This window comes from Pocillopora verrucosa, chromosome 10 (genome assembly GCF_036669915.1).
Source record: "Pocillopora verrucosa isolate sample1 chromosome 10, ASM3666991v2, whole genome shotgun sequence".
NCBI lineage: Eukaryota > Metazoa > Cnidaria > Anthozoa > Scleractinia > Pocilloporidae > Pocillopora > Pocillopora verrucosa.
In genome coordinates, this window is record NC_089321.1 from 9,915,416 (window position 1) to 9,940,849 (window position 25,434).

Below are 25,434 nucleotides of genomic sequence, written 5' to 3' on the forward strand. Positions count from 1 at the left end.
AAGGGAATTACAGACAACCTACGAGGCTTTGATTGTTACACATATTCTCCTTGTTATCACCAACAGGAATTTATAGGGAAGAGTATTGAGAATATGGATACTGATGTTAAGGCTGAAGGGGTAAACTCCAATTGCATTTTGTAAACTTTCTTCGGTCACGTTTACGATCATAGCGGAGTAAGAAAGGTACAGTTTTTAATATGAACGCATTCCAACCATAATAGAAGAAGAAACGATAAACTTTTCTTAGCAGGGCTTAAGCGCAGGCGCTCGTTGGCGCAGCCGCTGCACGGGGATTTCGCGGGCCTCTATCAAAGTATGCGAGAGTTCATTACAGATAACATGGAATCTTTGAAGGCTTTGATCACACATGCATACAACCACGAAGGTGGTCAATAATGAGGCGCGCACCGAACGAGACAGGCAGAGTGGAGTGAGTGGCGCGTAAAAAACACGCGCGTCGCCAGGAAACGTTCCCTATAACAAATCACTCCGAAAGAGTTTGCTCCATCTCCTTATACATGTAACGCACTCGCAAGGTTCGTTTCCGTAATAAGGATAACAGATCACAGCACACATGTATAACTACATAGACGTTTCCAAGTTTAATAGTTCAACCTTTTCTTATTTTCAAACTGATGATATGGTTTTATTCATTGCCGTACCCAGGGCCCTCTCTTGCCTTGGGCAAGTGCGGGACCTGGATAAAAGCTTCGTTAATTCAGGAGCTCTTACCGAGCTGTATCAGAAGAACTCTATTTACAGACCGCGATAAATGCGAATCGTAAGACATCGAATTGTAGAATATAACAACAATATGATAAATGCGTAGTAAAAATACTTAAAACTATTTACAGTAACAAGAGATTGTTGTCTTTTCTGTACAACTTTGATTATTATTGGGTACATATCTCTGAAATAGGAAAGACCATATTCTTTCCCGTTCACATTTAAATTTTTTCAGCCTTGGTGTAACAAATAACTAGAGAATATTACCTTGATATAGATACAGTCACAATTGTTTTCTTTGACAATGGACAATATATTAGACATTGAGGACTATGAACCATTTTAGTTATGAAGGGGTAAAATTATAATAAATGTTGCTGTTTTTAGCAGTTTTGTGAGACAAATGTTTTCTTTGATTTTCTTTTCCAGGAGAGTAATTTTTTGATGATACTTTCATCCCCTTCCCCACCCCCTTAAAAGATAAAATGGTCAATCTTTTAGCAAAGGGATTAATCATTATGCCAGCACATTTGGGTTTGAACATGGAGATATTGCGAAAAGCCTTTTATTTTGAGATGTATTGATTAACACGCTGGATTATTTTACGCAAAATGAATGCTTAGTTGATAATTAATAGTTCAGTAATAATTTATCATTGCTTTGAAGTATCTGGGAAACTGTCCAAGTGACTAAAGGATCAGGAGAACAGAATTTTAAAATTGTCCAATTCAGATCATCTATCAACGTACTTTTCTCTGTAGGATACTGAAAACAAGAAAAAATGGTTTTACATGGACATGAAGATACGGAATGGTAAAGTTTCCTTTCTCAATCTTCTTTAAGACAACATGCAGATTAAGTACCTAATCACATGTTAGCTTTCACTTAATTTATCACACACTTGAGACGATTCACAAATATTCAAAGATGGCCATAGGCCAATTCTCTGCCCCAGAAGAGACAAATATTGTCAAATTAATCCCTTAGACAAGACCATGGCGACTAATTGACTATAATAACCGAGCCTGAGGAGACTAATTGTGTTACTAGAGGTACTTGGGGGATTATCAGAACAATAGAGTTTCTCTCTAGTCAGTGGCTTCCTCTTCACGGACACCAACAAAATTAATTTCTCTGCATCCATTTTGAAAATTACTGCTCTAGTATCGAGCGCAACCTGCTATTACTGATTTTGGATAAATAGGAAATGGTCCAACTGAACGGAGAGGACACATCTGTAGAATACTCCATCCACTAATGTAACACTCATGTAACAGGATTGTCAAAAAAGAATTTGAGTAATGAGTTTGGGATTCAAAATAGGCCACACAAGGTCATGCTTCTATGCTGAAACTTGAGCCACAAGCATTCACGACAGCCGGCATGCTTTTCAGTAGGTGTTGAAAGGCACCAATTGCTAGGAATCTTTTGACAACCCTGTATAAATAGCATAATCAACAAACTTCAACATACCAGGTAATTATCCTGGTAACAAAATGACCAATTTAAGTTTTCCCTTTCCCTTAATATTGATATCATAGCAAATTCACATCACTAGGATAAAGATCAGTGAGATCGTCACAATCAATGATGGATAAATATTGCACCTTCAGTTAATAAAATAAATGTATCTACATACGGCTAGTAAATAACAGTTTAAAAGTATGGTACACCAGTCTTTAAAATAAGAACCTGTTTGTAAGGAGAAGATGAAAAAGAAATAAAGCCCGATAACTTTGTTCAGCTTTCTTAATTACCTAAAGTTCTAGTTACCGGTAGTTTTAGTGTTGATGCCGTGTTCTTGTTTGAATTAAAATGTACCAGTACCACCAAAATGCTTACTTAAAAAATCAATAGGGGTGTTAACCACTGATTACCAAATATGTCGTAATGGTCTTAAAATATGTTGAAGAGGACAAATTGATCAAACAACGAACAGCACACAGTACCCATTTGCTGGCTGAACGGCAAAGATCTTTGGCTTGATTTTTGTTTGTTCACTGTATTGTATCCATTTGCTGCCTTGTACACAAACTCTGATCCACAGTGTTTAAAACTCTGAGTTTCCTGACTCTTTTACAGGTGAATGTATTCCTGATACTCACCTTACTGACTCGCTGCTCCCTAAGGATGCTTCACATTGTATTATTTTTTTACTCTTGTTTATATTGATGACTCTTTTGATGATGGAGTAATGTTGGTGTTGTTAACTACTGTTGTAACAGTGGGAGAATGCGCCAAATCGAAGCTTGAATTTGTGTTGAATTGAGATAACCTTTCTGCGACACACTGAGCTGTTAACCTAGCCTCTGCATCTTGATCCCAACATTCTTCAATAGTCTGAAGAAGGCTCGCCATATTCTAGGTACAAAATAACAATCAATCATTTAGTATTCTGAGACATTTTTATGAATACCACAACTCCCTGAACACTTTAACCCTTAAGAGTGACTAGCTTCTAATTTCTCATTAAAGTATCACCACTGAACCAAATATAAAGGTAGAGGATGGAGAAAATGATGAACATTTTAAGAAGCTACTGATTGTCAAAAAAAAAAAAAAAATTCTTATCTGCAGTTTATCTGCAATTCTGATTTAAAATCTTGACAAAACTATACCATGCAAATTATAGCATCCTAAATTCAAACTGATTTCTTTCAAGATTTCTGGTTTAAACTGTTCACCATTATCAAAAACTGCATGTTTAATAGTAAATGGACCTCCAAATGCAAAAAAATGCCACAGAAAGAGTCCAGAACTTCAAACTTTCCATGGGGAATCTGCATCTCCTGTGGAACAGGAGATTCTCAAGGCCTTCAAAACTAGCTGCCTGCTATTCTCACTGCATGTACCTATTTATATCATGTTATTGAAACCACCAAAGGGATGCTACAAAACCCTTTGACTCCTAAGAGTAACTAGCATCTCATTTTTCCACACAGTATCACCCCTGAATCAAATAATAAGGTCATGCAAATAAAGGAAACAGTCACCAACTAAAGAAGCTTTTGATTGTCGAACAAATTCTCTGATGTTGATAGAGTTAGTAGAGATGGTAAGTTTTTGAGCTCTGTAAGGAATTAAGAAAGATGTTTTTCGTCTTGTCACGAGCGTGGGACAAAAAAAAATTCTGAGTCCTCATGAGGAATCAAACCTCAGACCTTCGGATACAGACCATCCGAAGGTCTGAAGTTTGATTCCTCATAGGGACTCAGAATTTTTATTTGTCCCATGCTCGTGATAGGATGAAAAACATCTTTCTTAAATTCTCTGGTGTTAGAGAGTAAAAAGGTAAATGTTTGTACCGAGTGGACAAACCAGTCTGGTCGGAATTTAGGTCTGATCTTTTGCTGTACTACAACTTGTTGCATGTCCTCTAAGGAAGGATGTGATCCTATTTCTTCTTCAAATGGCAACTTGTATTCATCAACAGGACCTGACAAAAAAATATTCTCCACTTCAGAATCAAGGAAAAATATTCTTTGTGGCATGTGGAAATAAAGTATTTATAATATTCCAACCCATTGAAATAAATCATATTGTGAACTGCACATAATGCTCAATTAAAAAAAAGATCCTCATTTGTAGGCTATAAGGCTAAAAATATTCCGGCTTTAGGAACTCATGCTATCCAAATACCAGTTGGATGCTTCAACCAACTGAGCTGTGAAGCCACATGTTGGTAGTGAGGCAAATTTCAGCAGGTTCTTTGTTCCCATTAAGAAATCTGATCATAATCAAATGAAATAAATGATCTTTTGACCCTCACTGATAAAAATTGACTCTTTGACCCCGACGAGTAACCAGCATCTAATTTCTCTTCACAGCAATACTGCCACATCATTTAATATCATCATGACAATAACTGAAATGATCGCCAACCCAAGAAGCTTTGATTGCTACACGAATTTTCCTTGTCAACACCAAAGGAAATGCATGAAGAAGAGTCTGAAGAAAATCAATACTGATGTTATGGTGTAAAGGGTTAATTAAAGTAATGATCCTGGCAGATGAGCTGCCATCTGAGAAATATACTGGTACAGTATTCATGGATTTGCTCACCATCAGCAGCAGTACATCTGGACATCAACTCCCAAAGAACCAGAGCAAAGGCATACATATCAATGTACAAAAATGACTCCCTTGTGAAACTGATGGCTCCTTCAAGTACTTCTGGTGCCATGTAACGTCTTGTTCCAACCTGTAAAAATAGACAGTCAGAGACTGTGTGTGGCTACTGATATTGCACAATTTTTATAGCACTGTGGCATTATACTGTATGTAGCATACAGTATAGTGATGCTAGAAGGTAGTGTATTCATGTGCAAAACAGAAAACCTGCAGCATCTCCATAATCATATTAACAATAATAACAAATTAAAGAAATAGCTAGAAAGTCTCATGGTTCCCCAATCCTTGAGGCTCTAATAGTGATTAAGCAATGCTTCTTTTCATGTTAATATTTTATGGAATTCCAATTTTTGTTAGTTTCTTGCTTCATACAACAAGGAATTCTGCATTTTAGGATATTCCATCATACCACCCCTTTGATATTCTGTTATTACTTGTTTTAGGGTATTTCAGCATTCTATTTCATTGAATAGGGCAAAGTATCATACTTTGCAGCTTGCTCACTTTGCTAATTCAGCATCTCTTTTGGGCATAAGTCACTGATTAAATCAGTAAAATGCTCTCTTTTCAACCAAAAAATTTCCCTTAAAATTTCCATCATGCGCATATCATACCTAGTGGAATGATTTTGCAAAGGAGGGTCATTCCATATATCAAGCCGCATGCATACCCTTGTGCAAATCTACCAAAACATTTTTATGTTTCCTACTAGAACTCAGGCCAGAGCTGTTATGATAAAAAACATTATACTAAATAGGACTTTGCTGATGCACAACCCTAATAAAACCAAATGCTTTGCCACACTAATTGTATACTACACTAGCAATATCCAGAAACAAAAATTGGGGGGGGGGGGCGGGGGGCGTGCGCGAAGTCCTCTCAAGTGTAGCCCCCACTGCTCCCTTTGCCCAGCTGCCTATGCTGTTTGCCTACAAGCTATGCAGCTAACTGAGGCCTGACTCACCTGGCCATGTGTCTCCCCTGGATCCCCGCCAGAGTCAAACTTCATTGCCAGTCCAAAATCAGACAAACAGCAGGTTAGATCCTTTGTGACCAGCACATTTTTACTTTTGAAATCTCTGTGAGCTATGCAGGGTTTGAAAGAACTTTCTAATACTTCTGTATGCAGATATGCAAGGCCATTAGCCATACTTCCTGCCATTGAACACAGCTCTGGCCACGTTACTACATGGCTCTTAAGATAGTCGCCAAGAGATCCATGCTCATGATACTCTGTTATCAACCACAGCTCAGAGCATGAGCCATTGTTGTGCTTCTCTACTGCAACAAATTTAAGAATATTTTCATGTTTCAAGTTGCAAGTTGTAAAGATATCTTTTTCACAGACCCAAGCAGTCTGGTGGGCCATTGGGAAAACTTTAACAGCAACTACATCTTCGAGATAATCTGCTTTCCATACTGTGCCAAACTTTCCTTGTGAAATGACTTCCACAAGCTGAATGGGTCTGAAGCCCAGCTCTGGGGATGGTGGAGGGATTGAGTTGAGAAGTTCTTCTTCCAGGATACGGGTCGGAAATGGTGTTTTGTGGCGGCGATACATAAAAAACCCAATTACCAGGATAACTGCTATTACAAAAATTGGAGCCACTAAATACAACAGTGTATATGTGGGGCCACGCCTGTCAGGTTCTGAAGGTTTGTTGGTATATTGTATTATTCCTCCTGTAGTTACTGTTGAGAACAAATAGCAAAAGTTTAAATACTACAGAACCTCTATTGAGGTTACTTCCCACCTTCGCAGGTGTCATTTGGGAAAAAATTTGAATGTGTGCTGGTTTCACTAATATCCTAGCAAATTATACATCAGAAGAAAGATTGAAAACTGCTGTTTACGATAAAAATATAATTTAAGCAACTTTTCCTTTAAAGAAGTGTCAGAAGCTGGTAAGGCATGAAATGACCAAAGGTTCTTCTGTTGAATCAATTGGGTATCAGATGCCACAGCACAAGCAAAATGGCTGCATAGTCTTATTCCCAAGGCATCAATCAACAAAAGAGTGTCAGGCTTTATGATATTTTGATTGATTGTCTAGATATCAGTATCTTAAGTTGAAGTAGTGAAAAATATGCAAGGTGTGTTGCATAATTGGACACCAAGGGACAAATATTTCAAATATCAAAACTTTCCAACATGCTTCACTTTGTCATTATCCCTGGAATGTTTTGGCGAAATTTGACAAAAATCTGTAAATCTATACACCCTATAAATTCCCTCAAAGTGGTTGTATCCATCCCAAAAGTGAATGCAGGATTTTAGCCCATAAAAGTTCACAAATGACTCACACTGTGCCAGGAGGTTATCTTGCCTCCTGAAATGGCAAACAAATGGGACAGTGGGACCTCCTGGCGTCAATGATGATGGATCAAGATTTCCCAGAAAAAGTAACCCATTGCAGACATATTTTTCTACATCAGATCTTGTTTTCGTATATACATACAGAGCTTTCAAGTTGATTTGTTGGTAAGGAGTGACATGCTACTGCGATCACTTAAGTAGGAGGGTATATATTTGCTACAAATAAAAATAAGTCCAGCTTACAGATAGTTATTAGCAATTTGTGTGCATTACATGTGTCTAATTTTTAATGCAAAGTTAAACTATTAATTTATGAGCGAATACCACGTCTGATCCACTAGTTGACATTTTGCAGATTAGTAAGCTTTTGGTTGTAAAATAAACACATTTTTGTCCAAATGGACAAGTGACTTGAAAAGAAAGTTTCTTGCTCTGCTAACATCACAAAATTTGCATATTAAATCCCAACATTACTCTCATTCCTATGCTTCCTATACCCACGAGTGAAAATAACTCTAGCACAGTGCTCTAAACTGGGACTGTTTAGGTCACCATAGCCAAAAATCTTTATTTCATCGACTTTAAAGTACAACAGAAGTCACCAATTTGTACTGGATTCCACTCAAAAATGGACAGCCATTTCGCTTACATGATTGTATTTCAACAAACAACCAGCGAGTTTAGTACTACAACATATCTTAGCACAAAGCTCACAGAATCCTTTTGAGTTCTCCACGGAAAGTGATAATTTCCCAGTCATGTTTTACCTAGTTTAAGATGTGGTAGACCTTTCCCATGTCCTTTGTGATTTAAATTGTTCACATGCCATTTTAAGTGTCACCACAAATGCCTAAACATCAATTGAAAGGTTATGGCATATGCTATTTTGGCAAAACTTGTTTTGAAATCCACAAAGGCAGAACAAGTCAGAAATTGACAATATCTCTTTGAGTGAACTAATCTGCTATCATATCCGACCACACTGATAGGGCCTCTGTATAATTCCACTTACAGGGGTTAATCCTGTTATGCAATTTCCCGTCAAGTTTGCCTCCCAAAATTTACCACTGGCCATTGCAGGAGACTCTTTTCACCAAATTGAAATCCCAAACACAGTTTTTTCAGTTGGCATTTTAAAATAGCAATCCAGCCAAATTGCAATGCAATCTGTTAACTTTTCACATCCTAATAATTTGTTTAAAAGATCACAATAGTGCAAAAACAAAAGAAGTTAATTCAATCTTAAGTTTTCCATACATTTCATGTCTTTAAGTGACAAAGCGCCAACTTCTCTCAACACCCTGGCTGCTACAAATGCCAAAAGTCGAAAGAAACACAGACACAGAACCATCCAAGGCAGTCCTAAGAGACTCTCAACAGACAAAATGTTTGGGAGAACTTGCAGTTATCGTGTATAACAAAACCTACCTAGAAGCCTTACCCGCTAGCAAGTGGAATTTAGCCAGTAGGTACAATTCCACTTGCTGGCAATTTCAATTTCTCAAGTTGCAGGCATCTTGGACCTGCTGCGGCAGACATTTTCTTGATGACTGCTGATTGGTTGCTAGCAGCCAAGACTGAGTTAAGTATGAGCTCATAACCATTTCAGCGAGATGTTCTTGTCATTCCTTGTCAAATTTTATTTCATTTCTGCCTCAGGCTTCTTGGGCTTTAACCCATGAACTCTTCTCCTTTTTATATTTCTCAATTCACATGCTTGTTTTCAATGCAAATGAAGGGAAAAATCACTACATGAAACCAACTTCAGATATTTGCGTCATTGAAATTTAAGAATTAAGAAGTTTTTATCAAAGGACTTTGTTACTTATTTAACATTTCATGATAAGAAAACCACTACACTTGAACCCAAGGGTAAACTTAAATAATGATAATATTAAGTGACACAAAGATTTCCTGGGCAAACCTGTTTGCCACCAGAGGGCAGACGCAAAGGTCATGCATGATGGAGATTACAACACCTTGATAATTTATTCATTGCATTTGACACTGGGAGAATGCACACTGTTTGTGTCGCTTCCTTCCAGATGCTGTTCTATTTCAGGGTTTGGGCGCCATCTTAGACTGACTGATCCCTTTAACCTTGATTTCAAGCATGAGGTCTCAATCACACTGGCTTAATGGCACACTTGGTTCTTAATGGCATGAGAAGATATGTACATGTAGATAAATTGCAACCCTTTGATCAACAAAATGAGTTACAACAAACAAGAAATGTGCATCATGCCACCATTCGATGTTCGTAGGTTTAATCATAGATCAACACAAATATATCCATTCTTAATCCAGATTGAACTTTCTTTACTAGTCCTTGCTTATTAATAGCTTTTTGTGTAATATTTTTTTTGCATCACCTCTCACATGTTCCAGGATTTAATTTTTCAGAAAATATGAGTTCAAATAATTCATATAAATTTGGTTCATGAGAGGTTTTAAGTTACATTAAGTATATGGATAGTAAAATCTTCAATTCTCAACTTACTTGGTTCAGAAGTTACTGTTGATCTTGTTGTCTCAGGGCGTAAACTGAAATTCCCATTACAAAGATTTTCATTACAGCAGCAAAAGAAAAAAGCTTTCCCATTATGTGTCTTCTCACCCAAACACAATGAATCTTCACAGTTTGCATTTTGCTGCCAGCACCCTGCCTGTTGTACCCCTCCTTTACTTGAAGAGTCATTTATCCACATGGTGTAACAGTGTTTGCTTGTCTCATCACAAGTTGTGTTGCTCCATGTACAATCACTTTGGCTGCTGTTAGACTTGCTACAGAAATGACACACCAGTCGAGGGCTTTTTCCATCTCTTTTGGGATCTCCTGTAAAGAAAGGCCAATACAGGTTTTGATCCAAATTGTGAATTATTTAACAGTATGTTGGGTAACCAATGGGACTTAAATTTTCAAGACATCCTCGTCAAAATGACTGTATCAGAACTATTTGACAGAATTTTAAGAAAAAACTATAATGTTAAGCCTATTGAGTGCACTTCATTACCCAACAGAATGCAAAATAGGAATGTACGCTTTTTGTTCGACATAAAATTGATTTCCTATGAAGTGTGTCGAGAATGGACAACCACATTTTATAAAATGAGGCAGTAATTTGAAGAAGGCTTTACATGTATATATCAATAAAAAATTGCAAGGATGACCAAAGTAAAAACAAAGCATAGGGCAGGTTTAAGAGAGATGCACTCCTTAAAGACTCTTGTATATCATTTTGGCCTGATTCAAGCCAGCTTGTCTAATACAATATGGACTGTGCAGGGCTGAAAAAAGCATTTGGGCCCTGACAGAAGAAAGAGATAATAAAGGTGATGGAGAAAGGGCAGCAGTTACGTGATAAAATGCTTGTAATCTGAGTTGGGTTAAACCAGACACAAAACTATTTGGCCTTTGCTCATGCTGTACAGGCCTCAGAGGACTCAGTATCTAAGTCATGACCTTAAGCCATCTGGACCATCCTTTCTCAGCCAGTGAACATGCACAGAGTAGTTCAGAGATAAGGGGACCAAGATATACAAGTCAAATGCACATAAATGCACATAGTACACATATAAGACCATACACATACTGGTTTTGATAAATGAGTTTACATCTCTATTTTCAGATGTGTTTGAATAATTAATATGAATGAGTTAAGCAATTGTTTTCTCTATTATGAAGTGGCCATTGTTCGTTCCAATGAGCAATGTAAAAACTGGTGATTAAGCAGGATCGCATATCAGTTGATCATCTTGAGTTTCTAGTGGCTTTGTTTGTTTGTTCACCACAGTAGTCTGGTCAACTTTTCATAGAGTTTTTGCTTGTTAGTAAATTTTAATTAAACTTCCCTTGCCAAGAAATAATGCAGTGCCACTGTTGACTCCATTTTAAAATAAATTAAAGAAAGAATCATGTCTCGCAAAATTTTCATTTTCTCAGTGTTTGCTGTAATGCTATATTCAAACTCATTTCACCTGCCTGTGTTGCAGCCTTGTAAAAGAATCCAGTAAATTTGATCAGTGTATCATAGAAACTTTGAATTAGTGAACTATTTTCAATAGAACCAAAGATATTATTTTTTCAATACTTGTTGTGACGCTACAGAAGACAATGGACATCTTGCAAACATTTCATAATAGTCCCTCAGCGACATATGATACACACTTTGCTATAAAGCAACATGTAAGGAGCAAGATCACTGTTAAAATGCTGAGGGATTCTGATAACATATAACTAATGCATAATATAACTCATATTTAACCTGTGGATAAGACAACAAGTCTGAGTATGATTAACTGCGATTATAATTTTTGTGACTACATGTGAATTTGCTATTTCAGTACAAAGGTGAGACCACACCCATGGAACATGTCACTTCTCCTCTAGATTCGAATATTTTATTCTACTACAAGTGAAGACACACTTATCAGCTTAAGATTGCTATTTTGATAGCTCACTAGATTCTCCCAGCAACCAAGAAATGCACCTCGTAAGAATGGAGAACTATGTGACAGATACTCAGGGGTTTCAGGGTTGCGTTGCTCACCTGTTTTATAGAATTTCAAACAGGCGCAGCTGTCTAATGCAACGAAATGAACAAAAGCCACATGCTGCTGAGAAACTTTTGGGCAAATTGCGCAAGATCTTGAATTGTTAATAACAATTAATTTATGAGCCCTCGTGGACTTCTCAAACACTAATTAAATAAACAACTCTGCTAAGTTAATAAAGCTTGCTGATTCATTTACTGGTACTGAGGCACTCTCCCCTCAAATAACAAGAATTGCAAAACAACATTGTTCAAAAAACAATTTTTCTAAATAAAGTTAATCAAAAATTATAAAAGTCTACTGTAACAGTTTCTGGGTGATGCTTCACTGGCAGAAACATCCAGGCATGCAATTGTACAGATATTGCACAATATCTTTTCAATACTATTGTACTGTTCTTTGTGATGCACCTGGCTTTGTTTTTAATTATGTCCATCTAAGGACATCTTTTATTAAAACCTTTCAGATTTTTTTAAAGATCTGGGAATTTTTATAAACACAAGGCTGAAAACCTGTGAGCTATTTACTTGCACCACCTACAAAAGAACACTGACCCATGAAACAAAAATGCAACATATTGATGCAATAAAGCAGCCTTGAGTGAAGTCCATTTTTCACACAAGAAAATGTGCATATGGGAGATAATATTAAAAACGGTTCATTCTGCATTTTAGAAGTATTAATTACTGATCATCAATAAAAGAATGATACTTATATTGTGGAAGTAAAATAACAAAAAAAAAACCCGACAAATTTATAGGCAAATTACTCAAAAAAAAAAACCCTCTGTTACTAGTTTTACACGTTCCGCTTTCACTTTCAGCCGTATATTGCAACATGTTTTACCGATTCACACTGTGTCAAATCAAAGCTCTATACACAGATCACTACAGAAGGGTCATCGCAGCTGCCCTCGTCAATCTCGTAGCATAACGTTTAAAAAATCATCACACGTTTGGTGTAAACTGCAATACTAGAGCTTTAAGAAGGGATTATTGATGTTGAAGACTGTACAGACAAGCGATAAATATATTCGGAAACTAACGAATCCGAACTGAAAGGTACAGAGCTATTTTTACATTTCAAAACAGTAGCAATCGATATTAAAAACTTGGGAAAGAAGTCGGCCTCACGTTATTCAACATCGGTTACGTATAACATACCGGTCCTCAAGTTCGAGGTAAATTTGACACGAGGGCACGTCGGCTAGGATTTTCCGGATTCGGGATATTAAAACAAATTCACGAGGGCTTAAAAAGCGACATGCACCTAGTTAAACCATGTACAATTGAAAGGCAAGCCTCACTTTGTTGTTCTTAAGTCAATATTGTCGATTAGAGCTTTGCCAGCCAACTATTACTGGAGTCACGTTTTCTGAAAAGCGATCATTGTCGAAGGAACTAGTATCACAAAAGCATATTTTTGAAAAAAATCTAGTTTAATGTATTGAATAACTTGTGGTTTAAAAAATGGCAACTCGATAAGCGTGCCCAAAATCATACGAACATTTGTTTATGAAAGTACGCGAATCGAAGGAAAACAAACAAATCTCGAAAAGGGTCTTCGCAGACAGACGCTTGCAAGAAAAGTCAAGGAAGCATGTCTATGCTTTTTTGGGGTATCCAGAAAAGGAAAATAAAAACGAAAAAAAAAAGATATATCTATAAAAAGCCGAGGGCAATGTAAAAGGAACGCAACGGAATACTTTTGTTTTGTGAATTCATTAACAATGACCTTCAATTCGAATGCGAACGACTTACTATGTCACTAGGTGGAATATTGCATCCTAAAAAAAAAAAAGATACAAAAATTTTTACGATGGACAGGGGTTAAGAAAGAATTTAAAGGAAAATTACACGTCATCGGCTACGATTGCAGGCCATTAAAATCTTCTCTTGAAAGCGATTTCTACTAATTGAAGTTCCCGTGTACATTGATGTCAAACAACTCGTCACAACATTTAACCTTTAGTAAGCCTGTACTTTACGGCAACAAATGTTTCTAAACAGTCGAAAATATTAAAAACTCTTTCAAATTCTTCCTTAATTTGAAAAAAAAATTAGTAAGCTTGAGAGAGGAATAGAAGTATTGGACAAGAAGATGCTATCAATAGTGAAACATGTAAACAACAAGGTACTCAGTAATTTCCAATGCATGTCACGATTCCTACATCTCTCGTCGTAAGCACCAAAACAAGGTTGAAACGAGACAAAATTCATTGATCAAACCGACCAAAAACAATGAAAAAAACCACCGGAGTGTTCTGATTCCCTTTCAACCAAAGAATGAGTAGATTGCGTGCTATGATCTGCGAAAAACCGGGATACCATTTAGCAGATATGTCCTTGTGGACAAAAAAGGCATAGATTTCTGTTCTACCGCCTAAGCTCACGTATTGGAGACATTTCGGAAAGTTAGCATTCCAGATCAGATTTAATCTGACAATGCAGGACTTAAGACAATCCCTTTGGAAACCCTCTTTACTTACCTAAGCAGTGTACAGCCGACGATAGCAGAAAAAACACTACAAAATTGCAAACATTCATATCTCCGTATAACACTCTCACTGACCGAAACTTTCCAAAGCGTGGAAAACTAAAAACCCCGTATGCTACTTCGTGTGGTGCTTGATTGACAGGTTTAATCACGTGCTGCCATTAGATGGTTTCTTGCGCAGATTATTGGTCATCCGCTTGTTCAACGCTAATAATGTTCAAAGGCTGACTGACATTTCCTTTATCTCTCCCTTTTTATGATTGGTTCGATTGGCTAATAACTGAACTGTTTGATAAACACCGCTATTTGCTCAAAACGGCGCGTAAAATTCACTCCGATCGACCAGTTTCGCCTACCGGAAACTTAATCGCAGTAAACTTGATCTTAAGAATTTTTTTTCAGTGTCTTCGAGATTGATTATTCGATTGAGACGTCAGTGTCAACATCTGTCTATTACTATATTTACATTCGACTGAGACGGCGGAGTTTCATTTGTTCTTTTATTGAAGAAAATCGACTATTCACTTAAACCGGAAATCAACGATACTGAAATACAAAATAAGCTTAATTCTTGTTTTGATTTTTTCCTCCTCAGTATATTTTGCAGGAATTAATCATTTTGGAGCAATAAGCCGAGAGAAGGAAGAAAGCAATGTTGAAGGAACGCCTGATCAGTTCTGTGGCCCAGTAAAAAATTGTATTCCAAATTCTGCTTGGGTTTGCAGAGCTATCGTGCGGAAAAAATGCAGAACCGTACTGATATAAAAACAAAGTTGTATCTAATTGCTTTTTACAGAGGCGAAGAGTGATTTACTCGTAATATCTTGACGTTTTAGCTCGCTGTATGTGTTATCATATCATGTGTTGTGACTGGGGAAAACCGTATTTGTGAAGACTAGGTATACATTATCGACGTGGGGTTATCAACGAAGATTATCCCTCAAATTGAAAAACGGTAACTAGATTAACAATTCCTTTTTTAGTTCGAAATAAAACCTTGAATCCTATAAACACCTTGGGATCTGGGATGTAAAATTCTCATGCCCGAATGGAATCCTAAAAAACAACGTTTCCTTTTTGGAAAATTACTATTTCGGTAACTTTTCTTTTACTTTAGAGGCAAGATGAGGGCCGACCTCAATTGACCACCACTCGCTAGTAAGGAACCACAACTACTATAAATATAACACGAGGTTATCTTGCTGTCTGCGGTAATATTAGAGACGGTTCTTTTTAGACGATCCTTTTTTTAGCTCTCAAAAAAACAAACTGAGCTTAGATGGTGTACAGTGACCTTTCATATAGCTTGGCGGATCAGGCGGAAATCCTATTACATGCCGTCCCAGAAGGGGCAAAATAGACGCACTAAAACAAGGGTGATTCAGTCAACGGGCGTGCAAATACACACAAAAAAAAAATACATAGATGCCGCCTAAATTTGCACCTAAGATAAGAAAGAAATGGGGTTAATATCAGTTCATCGAAATTAGGAGTAGAAAAATTTTAGAAGGAAGGAAACCAATATAACGTGGCCCTAAAAGAGATATTTGATGTGGCGTTCACGAAGAAAGAATTATAGAAATCTGACAACAATTCTCTCTCAATATGACTGATTAAAATATCTGTCAAAGTCACAACGAACTGATAGACATTCACTTCATTGAAACGGTACAGGATTACTCTTTGCCTTAAGAACAGGCGTGATTTTTAACCGCTCCCACGGTCCGTCTTGCGCTTGGCTACACTAGTCTAAAAGATTTTTTAATAATAATGGAAAAATAAACACTGAAAGAAAAACAACAACAACAACAACAACAACAACGAAAAAGCCCGGGGCGCGACGACGAAGCTGAGGGCAGGGCTAGGGAGGGTGATAGCCGCGCCTTCTTCCAATATAACGAAAAAAAATGGGAAACAATGAAAAACAATTTTTTTTCGGTGGGAAACCGTGCCCTATGCCTCTCGTCACCTGCCTTTCAGTCACCTCTTTTAGCCCTCTGTTACGCCGACCTTGTTACCTCTTCTTTCTCGATGTATTAAAGCCACGGAATGATTTTCAACGAGATTTAAGCAACCTGCGCATTTTTAATCGGATGATGAACAATGGCAAAAAGTAGGGAAAAGCAATTCTTATCAGATTGTCTGCCCACATGCCTACAAAATTGTTCCGTGACAAAGACAATTCGCGCGCGCTTTACGTTTGCGTTGCTGCAGTTGCTAAATTTGCACTTCCGGATTAAACCATCGACGGATCCTTCAGCAAAACAAGAAACATATAGATTGGACGAATTTTTTTGCACAGTTAGTCGATACTTCCAGACACTGTTGTCGATATGCGTCCATACAGAGCCTTTTAGAATCTGAGCAATTAGAATGATATATGGTCGATTGATTTTTTTGCCAATATAAGTATTGGGTAACAAGCGTACTCTTGAGGCAAAATTAAACGTTTCACGTTCTGGTGGGTTATGTATAAATAGCAAAAACTGGTTTTTTTTCGAGGGCGCGAAAGGGTAGATTTCCTCTCTGTGCACGCATTTTTCCAGTAAAGTTACATAGATTCTTAGTAACAGAGATTACTCTGCCTTTATCGGTTTTAAAGTATTATTTTTTTTCCTTTTAGCTTGCCAGTAGGCCCTCATTATTAACGCTGAGGCATGAAACAAATTATTCGACTGCGAAAAGTTCGAAACATGTGAAACAGGCTGGTAAGATGTGTGCGAGGGGTCTGGCACTAATAAGTACCAGTGGAAATATTCAAACTGCTGAGTCATGCTGACTTGCATACCGTAGAACTTTCTAGAACATTTCACCAAGTCACTTATTTATTATGTAATACTTCTAAAATAGTTCTTATGCAAGCTTCTGGAATGTTCCAGAACACTTTGTGAATATATATATATAGTAGTAGGATTAATTGTTGTTGTCGGAGCGACGACTGTTTTGAAAGCTATGCCGAGAGAGAGTTACTGTGGAAGATTGCTCATTTCAAGGAATTTTGGAGACAACAGTGAGATTGTGTCAGTGGTGAGCTAGGATATAGACTGTGGTGGGCTAATTAAGTTTATTAACGATAAGTATTGTACTGCTTTTAGAAGTCGCACCTTGTTAAGAACATTACTCGCTGTTTAATAAAGTAGTTGCGTTTGTGGGATTGTAGTGTTTTTCTGTTGGTTAGATTACACCGTAACAGTCTTCTTGGCAGGCATGGTTTAGATTTTGGCCTGTCCCTTTTTGGACATCTTTGATATAAAATGACCTACGATTACGCAACTCAAAGTAGCGTAGCTTAGTCATGAACGTATGACCCACTCAGTGATTGGTTAATACGTGGGAAGGAACAGATTGATTGAACCGTTTAATTTAATCTGACAGGATGATGAACGTTTTCTAAAGCAATTATTTTGTATCCACTGCAGGTACGATGAGGAGGGAGGTTCTTGGAAATCTTACGAAAAGAGCCCTGCCTAGTTCTCCAAATCCTAACCGTATATATTTCATTGCAAAAATATCATTTTCAACAGCTGTTTTGAGACTTCAGATGCCCGTTTCTCGAAAGTTCCGGTAACTTAACGGGGCCCCAGGGCATATTTTAAAATAAAAATTCAAAGAATAGAAAGGCAGGTTCTGGAACCCTAACCTGTCTCTTTTGGTGGCCTCTTCACTTTGTATTTGGCTTAACAATCCTTGACGTTTTGTTGCTGGGTAAAAAAGCTTCGCATCAGTGCGGAATTATTCACATGATGTTAAACAATGTTTCTCCCTCTCTTTTGGTGCTTTTCATCAGGAGCTGGAGATAAAGTCACACTCACACACTCTCATGATTCCCTTAAAAACAATATCCAGTACCAAAATTGTCCAATTGTCCGATTCCCCCACCCCCCCCCCCCTTAACACACATACAAAGACACACCCAGGTACCAGACATGCAGATAATGAACAGTCCCAATGCAGCTCTGAGAGAAATTGATATTTTGCGCGTTTCGTTTTCACAAGAGATTTCGAAAAAAAAATTCTTCCACAGCGGATGGCACTTAATTACTAGGTCACTAATTATTAAGAGGCTTATTTAATTTCCTTTTTTTCTTTTGTTTACATTTTTTTTCAATTTTTTGAATCTCTCTCTAAACGAAATTTTCACGCAAAGAACGCTCGAAATTCACGTGTTATGGAGTCAAGATTGCAATAATGTCACCTTTGGGAAAGCTAGTTGATCGAGCAGAAAGTATTCACACTTCTTTCGGCAAACTACACCAGACAAGGCTATCGTATGCCACGTGTGTATGATAGGATTAATAAGATTTATTCAGAAAGTATGGAATAATAAAAATTAAGTTTGTCTGAGAAGCTGTTAATTAGCGAACCTACAGTGCATTCGAGCGGCAAATGAATTAATACCTCTTAACAACCCAGTTCGAAGTCCGTTTTGTAGGTTAAGGATCAAGAGATTTCTCCTTTGATTTATGGCCTGAGTGCACAACCCGCAAAGCCATATAGAGAAGCGGGAAGGTTTCTTTCTGTGTTCTAGCAACTGGCGCGGTAGTAGCTCAAGTTTATTCCCGATGTGTGAGAAATTGATATCAGAGTTTTCGATTGCACGTGAGGCTTGGCAGGTTTCATGGCATACCTTGCTTTTGATTTTGGGGTTTGTACGCGTAATTGTGGTTTATGGCCAAACAACAACGAGAAAACCCGAAAACCAAACCCTGAAGCTACGCGCTTCTCGACCCATTCCTCCGCATTCTCAACCCTGCTTCAAAAGCGCGGTGTCGAATTTGGTGCTTCAAAAGAATTGTTTCGCAATTTTACATCTTTAAGGTCTACTTATACCAAAATATAATGAACTTAACGAGAGACAAAAGAGTAACGAAATGGTCCTCGTCGGTAAACTACAATTGAAGAAGCTGACAAAAATCTTAATTACAGTCAGTGAATCTCTCTGACGCGGTTTGTACTGAGTTTGCAGTTCAAATATATACAAAACAGCCTTACCTATCGATTTGCTGAATCCTTGAGTTCATATCTGCGTTGTTTAACAACTATACTGTGATCGTTCAAAATTTGGCGTTTAATCATTTTCAAAAGCTTGCTGTGTTCTCGGGTGAATACTGGATGCAGATATGCATCACTTGTTCAAAACTTTTCCGTCGGAAGCGAAGAAATATTAAACGTGCCTTTTTTGTCTGAAAGCCTAGACAGAACATAACAACTGTTCTCACGACTGAAGCGACGTTGTTGGAATTCATGATACAGGTGATTTTATATCGGCTAGTATATGGAGTTCAAGGATGCATTTGTAACGAAAAAATTTTTTACTGATTCGCGACGCATTACACTGGTCAGTTTGCTATCACGAATATTGCGGGACAGGAATAGAATAAAATATAGCCGGTTAAAGATTTACTCAAATATCTTCGAAAAAGAGATTAAAGAAACAAATCATAAGATATAAAAGAAGGCTTTTGTTGCAGCGTAAATTATACTTGACAAGAGATGATTTTGTGAGGAAGTTATCAATACGAACTATAGTGGCTCTTTGTTTTTGTTGTGAAAGAGTCTCTTCGGAACATCAGTCTTTTAAAGAGCGGTAATAGTTTTTTGTCTTTCTTATTGGCTGTTATTTTCGGTCTTTTGACATGTTCAAGGATTAGTATTCCACTCATCAGTGTGTCGAGTAAACAAAAAACCGCAGTGAAAATATCTCTTGATCTAGAAAAGATAAAGGTCACCAAAACTATTCATAACATTTGTGAGAACTGTTTCAAATTCCCTCTAGTGGTTTTTAAATGTCCGAGAACATTTCCTATCTTTTCGAAATCAAGCAAGAGGTTTTTATAATGATTAAACGATGGTAAAAGTTTCGAAACGTTGAGATGCAGGGTAGAACTACTGCATTTCATTTGTATTTTACTTGGCACGCAGGAATGCGGAAAGGAGTGAACGAGGGCTGATATACCATGCCGTGACTGAAAAGAATCGACAAAGGACTAAAGACATCCGCATCAATAGAGGATGCGTCATTGGAAAATTGTTGTTCACTTGTAACGAACGTGGTAAAAAGGAAAGATCTTTTTTCTCTCGAGATTACTGGCTGGGTTTCTCGTGGGAGATAGAACTGTCTCTTCTTTGTTTTCCGCTCTCTAGCGCACATTTCTTGTTCTACTTTCTCCCATGTCGTCACGGTCAATTCATCCCGGTTGTTTAGAGGACTAGGAACTAGAAAAAGATTACTCTTCGTCAGGAGCCTTTACTAAGTAATGGGCTCCTGCCCTCGTCAAGCACCTTTAAGGCTCTCCTTATCTTATGGTTTAGCTCCTCAAGTGTTTTCCAAGCGCTAGCGTATATCCCTCGTATTTCTTGTCGTCACGTAGCACTAAAATACCGTAATTCCATGAATTATTACGGTATTTTCGACTCCTCATGGGTACTCGAAATTTTTCTCTTTGTCCCTCGCCCGAGACATGATAAAAAAAAATTCTCTCTCTCAACTCCGTCATTTCAAATTGAAGGGTTCGATTTTCACAGGAACATGTACCAATATTACCGGATTTGGACGCTGCACTAGTGTTTGGTATTGAAGCCACTTATCTAGGAACTATCTAAGAAAGGAAACTATGCTCTCTGAGACCAAGGATTATAATAAACACTCATTGTAGAATAATCAGACTTGTCGATCTTGAATACTGAGAAACCTCTACAAAATGTATCAAGCACCCCATAGGACGCTGGCTCTGTGTTTAATGGAGCAAAAATTGTTTTAGGAATGCAAACAATGCCAATTACTATTCGTGAACAAACTTAATTAACAGCTGAACACAGAAATGAAAATTGTTCAACCTAAGGCGGCCACTGAAACAGTAGAACACAAGCAAAATGCGTGATTCGCACAAAAATAAGTTTTCTTCTTTTTTACGAAGTAAAAAATATTGACATGAATAAAAAATCCTCAAAGGAAAGAAAACACACTGAAAGCATAAAGCAGGACAAATAAGCCTCGATTTTATGTCATGAAAGACAGATAACATCATATCACCACGGACGGTACGTAATGACAGTTGAATTTGACAAATTAGCACGATTTTGGACGTTCCCTCCGATTTGGCAAAGGTCTATAAACGAATTCTGAAATTTTCCTCTGAATCTGGACCCTTCTGCCCAATTTTGGACGCCGCCGTCCTGTTTCGAACACTTTCGTCCGATTTCGGAAGCCCCGATCTGATTTCGGGTACTTCCGATCCGAATTTGAACACTTCTGATTTCGAATCCTTCTGTATCTCTTTAATACTGAATGGCTTACTTTCACCGTATTTTGATTGTAACTAGCCATAAACCAATGATAAGAATTGATTTGGCTTTCCTCGCGAAACGTTCCTAGTCCGCCGTAAATCTGACATTATTATACAGTCAACAGCGCTCTCTCTCTTCCCGATTAAAGGGCACCTCGATTAAGCGCCCGGGATATACACTATGCACACCAATAGCTTTGTTGACATCACCGACGTTACGATCTTTAAGTCTAACAGTACATGTCGTTACATTTCATAAAACGAAGAAAAAAGGGACATAGGGGAACTTTTGATAAACATAAAACGTGTGATTAGCTAGGAATTGTTCTCTGTCGTATGGAAATTGGAACCGACCCACTTGTAAAATATTAAACATCTTGATCCTTCTTGTGTCTTAGTGTTGCTCATTAGCCTCTTAGAAGCGTGGAGTTTGTGTGGACTTAAGCCCGTGTCCGCGCGCGACGCGTGACTCTCGCGATTATCAAGTTCTCTAAGTATGTGCTGTTCACGTACTACGTTTGTTCCCGACTCTCCTTCGCGTCACAACTAAAATCATAAAATCAGAGCCACATCCGCCTGTTATCTCTATTGTTGATGGTTAGGTTCATTTTAACGTAGCATTTTAAAGAACAGAGGGGCTGAACTAACAAATTTCACCAACCTTAAACCTCGTTTGTTTCGTGTCACCAGAGTATGATGGTTTCTTGTGTAAACTCCGTGTTCATTGTGAAACAGAACTGAGTTGCCGCTGCGACCATCAGATCCAACCAAAATAGTCTTTCTTTACCGACCATATCCACCACTCCTTTTGACATATCGAAATATCAATTGCTTCCGTGCCACATCAACAAACAGTGCCAACAAAGAACTATCACCGGACAGTTCCAAAGGCCATTTTACGTATGATGTGTCTCTCAGCGGATATCAGCTTTATTTTGATTGCGCTCCCATGAAATGCCAAACAAATCGCACACATGCTTTCCTGTGTTGTGTCTTCAGATGAACCAGACAAGGTTTTAATGCATTTTTTTGTCCAATCCCTTAATCCTGGAGTTCTGTTTCATGAATTTTTATTACCACACGCACATGTGTTGGGTAAAGTCGGCATAACACTTTTAATCATGAGTTTCCATCTTAATTCACCGGATTACTTGGCGTATATGGAGACACAATTTACAATTCAGATCATTTTCAGTAAAGAGCGATCCCTTTAAAATTTCATTTGATCTTAGAGCCACAGCAGACATGAACTAATTTGCCGGAAACTTTCTAAATGCTAATCTTCATTTCCTTTAAAAGAAGACCCCTGCCTGTAAATTTTACTGATAAAAAAAATTAATTCATGTCTTTCGAAGTTCAGATCACATCATGTTTTGCGTTTAGTTTAACCCGAGCAATCAAATTTCATGTTTATCACAAATAAGAGAGTTTTGCCTTGCTACAAGAAGGTTACCATATTTAAAGTGATGTTTTTTGAGTCTAGTAAAGCTTTCAATGGGGAACTTTTAAAGAAAGTATACCTCTCGGGTGATTATTAACATTTCAAGTTTTTCCTGAAAATAAACCTTACGCATAGAGTTTAGAAAAAATTGTTTCCATACTTATTAAAACATGACAAGGAAAGAAAAGCAGCAGGGGTTGTTTTCGAATTGTTTAGACAGCATAACTTTCTGCCTCGAGTCATATGATACTCCTGCAATGTAGATTTTGTTATAAACACGCGCCCTATGTTTTAATGATGCATTAAAATTGGCCGTATGCAAAAAAATTTAACCTCTTTCTAATAGGCAGTATTTAAAAATTATCTCTGCTGGATGGTTAGCCCGATGTTTTATAAAAAATTTCAAAATGAAAAAAACTGTGTGAACTTGTGTGGCTGCCAAGGGGCCGCTGTGCGAAAGTCACTGTCCACCTAAACTCAGAAAATAGAACACGTGTGCGCCAAATCCTTCGCTTTGTTCCCAAAACCATGGTGTTAATGACCATAACAATTATTGTTTAAAAGTGAGACGCTGTGCTTTACAAAGGCGAAAAAATAGAGGAAAGTTCTAGTCCAACCAGACCGCAAAAGTTTGTCTTAAATGAGAACGTATTTGAAGAGAAAATAGCCCGATTTTTTTTCGAGGCATAATGGTCTATGTATGCATTTCGCATTAGCGTCAGTGCGCAACCGGTTCTAATTAGCACCAATGCGCCTACTAATAGTTCCATTTGATGGTTAATTATTGCTACACGCGTGCGATATAATGCTCAATTATTCCTGTTATCAAGCGTAAATACAAAGTATACAAGGTGTTTTTGAATACAAAAACAAGTAACTCTTTCTCTAAACTGCGTATCATGAAATTCATATCAAGGGGAAATTAATTCACAATCGCAGACCGGACGTAATGTGGGTAGCGTGTTTTTCTTTTTCTCTCTTTAAGACAGGCACTACCACTTGCTACTCTCTGATCGCAATGGGAAATGTAAAAATATATTTTACACAGCATTTTTTTCTTACAGTACTCATCTTGGCTTTGGGTAAGTCGTATTTTTCGTGCAAGATAGATTTCTGATTATTATTTTGTTACTAGCCTATGGGTAGCTGGTCACACGGGTATCATAGAATACTCTTAAGTAACTTCGAAGAGTTTTTTAAAACCTTTCTGGTCACAAAGAGAGAGTCTAAAGCTGACCTTTCGAGTTTTTCATTCTGATGTAATGTTTCGCTCTAACGAAGGGTAAACGTTCGAAACATCAGCTTCAAAAGCTCTCTACCGTGGACAATTTACATTATCTCGTGTACTCCCCAGCGACGCAGCACCACAGCTTCTTGAAAAACTTACCCCTTTCATTTCTCTCGTCACAAGTTTATACCTGGGCCAAGGTTCACTGGTTTTGTTAACTTCACAACAATTGTTTACAACATAGTATTCTAATATTTGTGTATAGGATAATCGATAAATTTGCGGAGACAGCGGCAGTTAAAGTTAGATTTATCATGCAGCTCTTAAGTTGAATTAATCATATGACTCCTGCCGCGCGGCACACAGGCCCCCCTCACGCAATGCTATAGAAAACTTTAATGAGAATTAAGGGGTGCAGGGCCGGACAAATTGACATGAGTTGCGGGCCGGAAAAAGCCGCCCGGCCCTGGGCTCGGGACTAGCACGGCTCTGTTGCATTTTCCAAGAAGGCGAATTCTAATTGCACAGTTAGGCTTAAAATAGGAAAGAGATGAGAAAGCAGGAATTTTTCTTTTTCATTGCTGAATCTTTTTTGTGGTGCGCGTTCGCCTTAGACTCAACAGTCACACGCAAATACATATTTACTGAGTTTCGTCGAACTGGACGGGGAAATATTTGACGTATGGACCTTGTTGTGCTCGATTCGTATGTCACGACGTCCACGCTTGTCTGTAAGGGGAGGGAGGGGGTTGGGGGTCGCGCCCTTAAGTTCCTAATAATGGGAAATTTTCAGGGGAGGAGGGGCGTAGAAAAAGTGGAGAGTGTTTGGATTGTTGATGTCTTGACACGTATCGTTGTTTCTTAACCCTTTTACCCCTAAGAAAGACTAGCATCTAAATCCTGAATCACACATAAAAGGTCACGAGAATAAAGGAAATGATCACCAACTACACAAGCTCTTGACCATTATACAAATTCTCCCTGATAACACCTTAGGAAATGTTTGGAAATTAGTATGGAGAATATACATACTGATATTAGGGTGTAAATGGTGATTCATGTTAGCTGAGTCGCAGTTATTCCAATTAACTAATTGACAATCACACTGTTTTTTTTCCTGGTTAACTTTGAAGACATTACAACCACACTCTGCAGTCGCTCCTGTGTATCTTGTCGGAAATCTTTGGCACATTGTAACAAGACAACGGGTGTATGTGAGAGCAACTGCGGTCGAACAAAACTCTGTAGAAGA

At 37.9% G+C, this 25,434-nt stretch overlaps 1 protein-coding gene across 2 annotated transcripts; it reads right to left on the reverse strand.

Moving 5' to 3' along the window:
- Window positions 1-592: 592 nt before the first annotated feature.
- LOC131799118 (activin receptor type-2A-like) lies at window positions 593-22,300 on the reverse strand. 2 transcript variants are annotated; one of them, XM_066173063.1, is made up of 6 exons: window positions 22,175-22,300; window positions 9,678-10,013; window positions 5,825-6,552; window positions 4,792-4,930; window positions 4,035-4,165; window positions 593-3,090 (listed from the first exon to the last, which is right to left on the reverse strand). In XM_066173063.1, the coding sequence occupies exons 2-6, from the start codon at window positions 9,883-9,885 to the stop codon at window positions 2,893-2,895; spliced, it is 1,404 nt and encodes a 467-aa protein (XP_066029160.1). In that variant the 5' UTR covers window positions 9,886-10,013; window positions 22,175-22,300; the 3' UTR covers window positions 593-2,892. The 2 variants fall into 2 exon arrangements, with proteins under 2 accessions (XP_066029160.1, XP_058972770.1); XM_059116787.2 differs by lacking the exon at window positions 22,175-22,300 and adding an exon at window positions 14,220-14,344.
- Between the last annotated feature and the right edge of the window lie 3,134 nt (window positions 22,301-25,434).

Excerpts from the sequence above, each read along its gene's own strand:
- LOC131799118 (XM_059116787.2), bottom strand. The coding sequence starts at position 14,277 with ATGAATGTTTGCAATTTTGTAGTGTTTTTTCTGCTATCGTCGGCTGTA. Across the intron at positions 6,553-9,677 it reads AACAGTAACTTCTGAACCAA|TAACTACAGGAGGAATAATA; the intron begins GTAAGTTGAGAA and ends TGTTCTCAACAG. Across the intron at positions 4,931-5,824 it reads CAGGGGAGACACATGGCCAG|GTTGGAACAAGACGTTACAT; the intron begins GTGAGTCAGGCC and ends CTATTTTTACAG.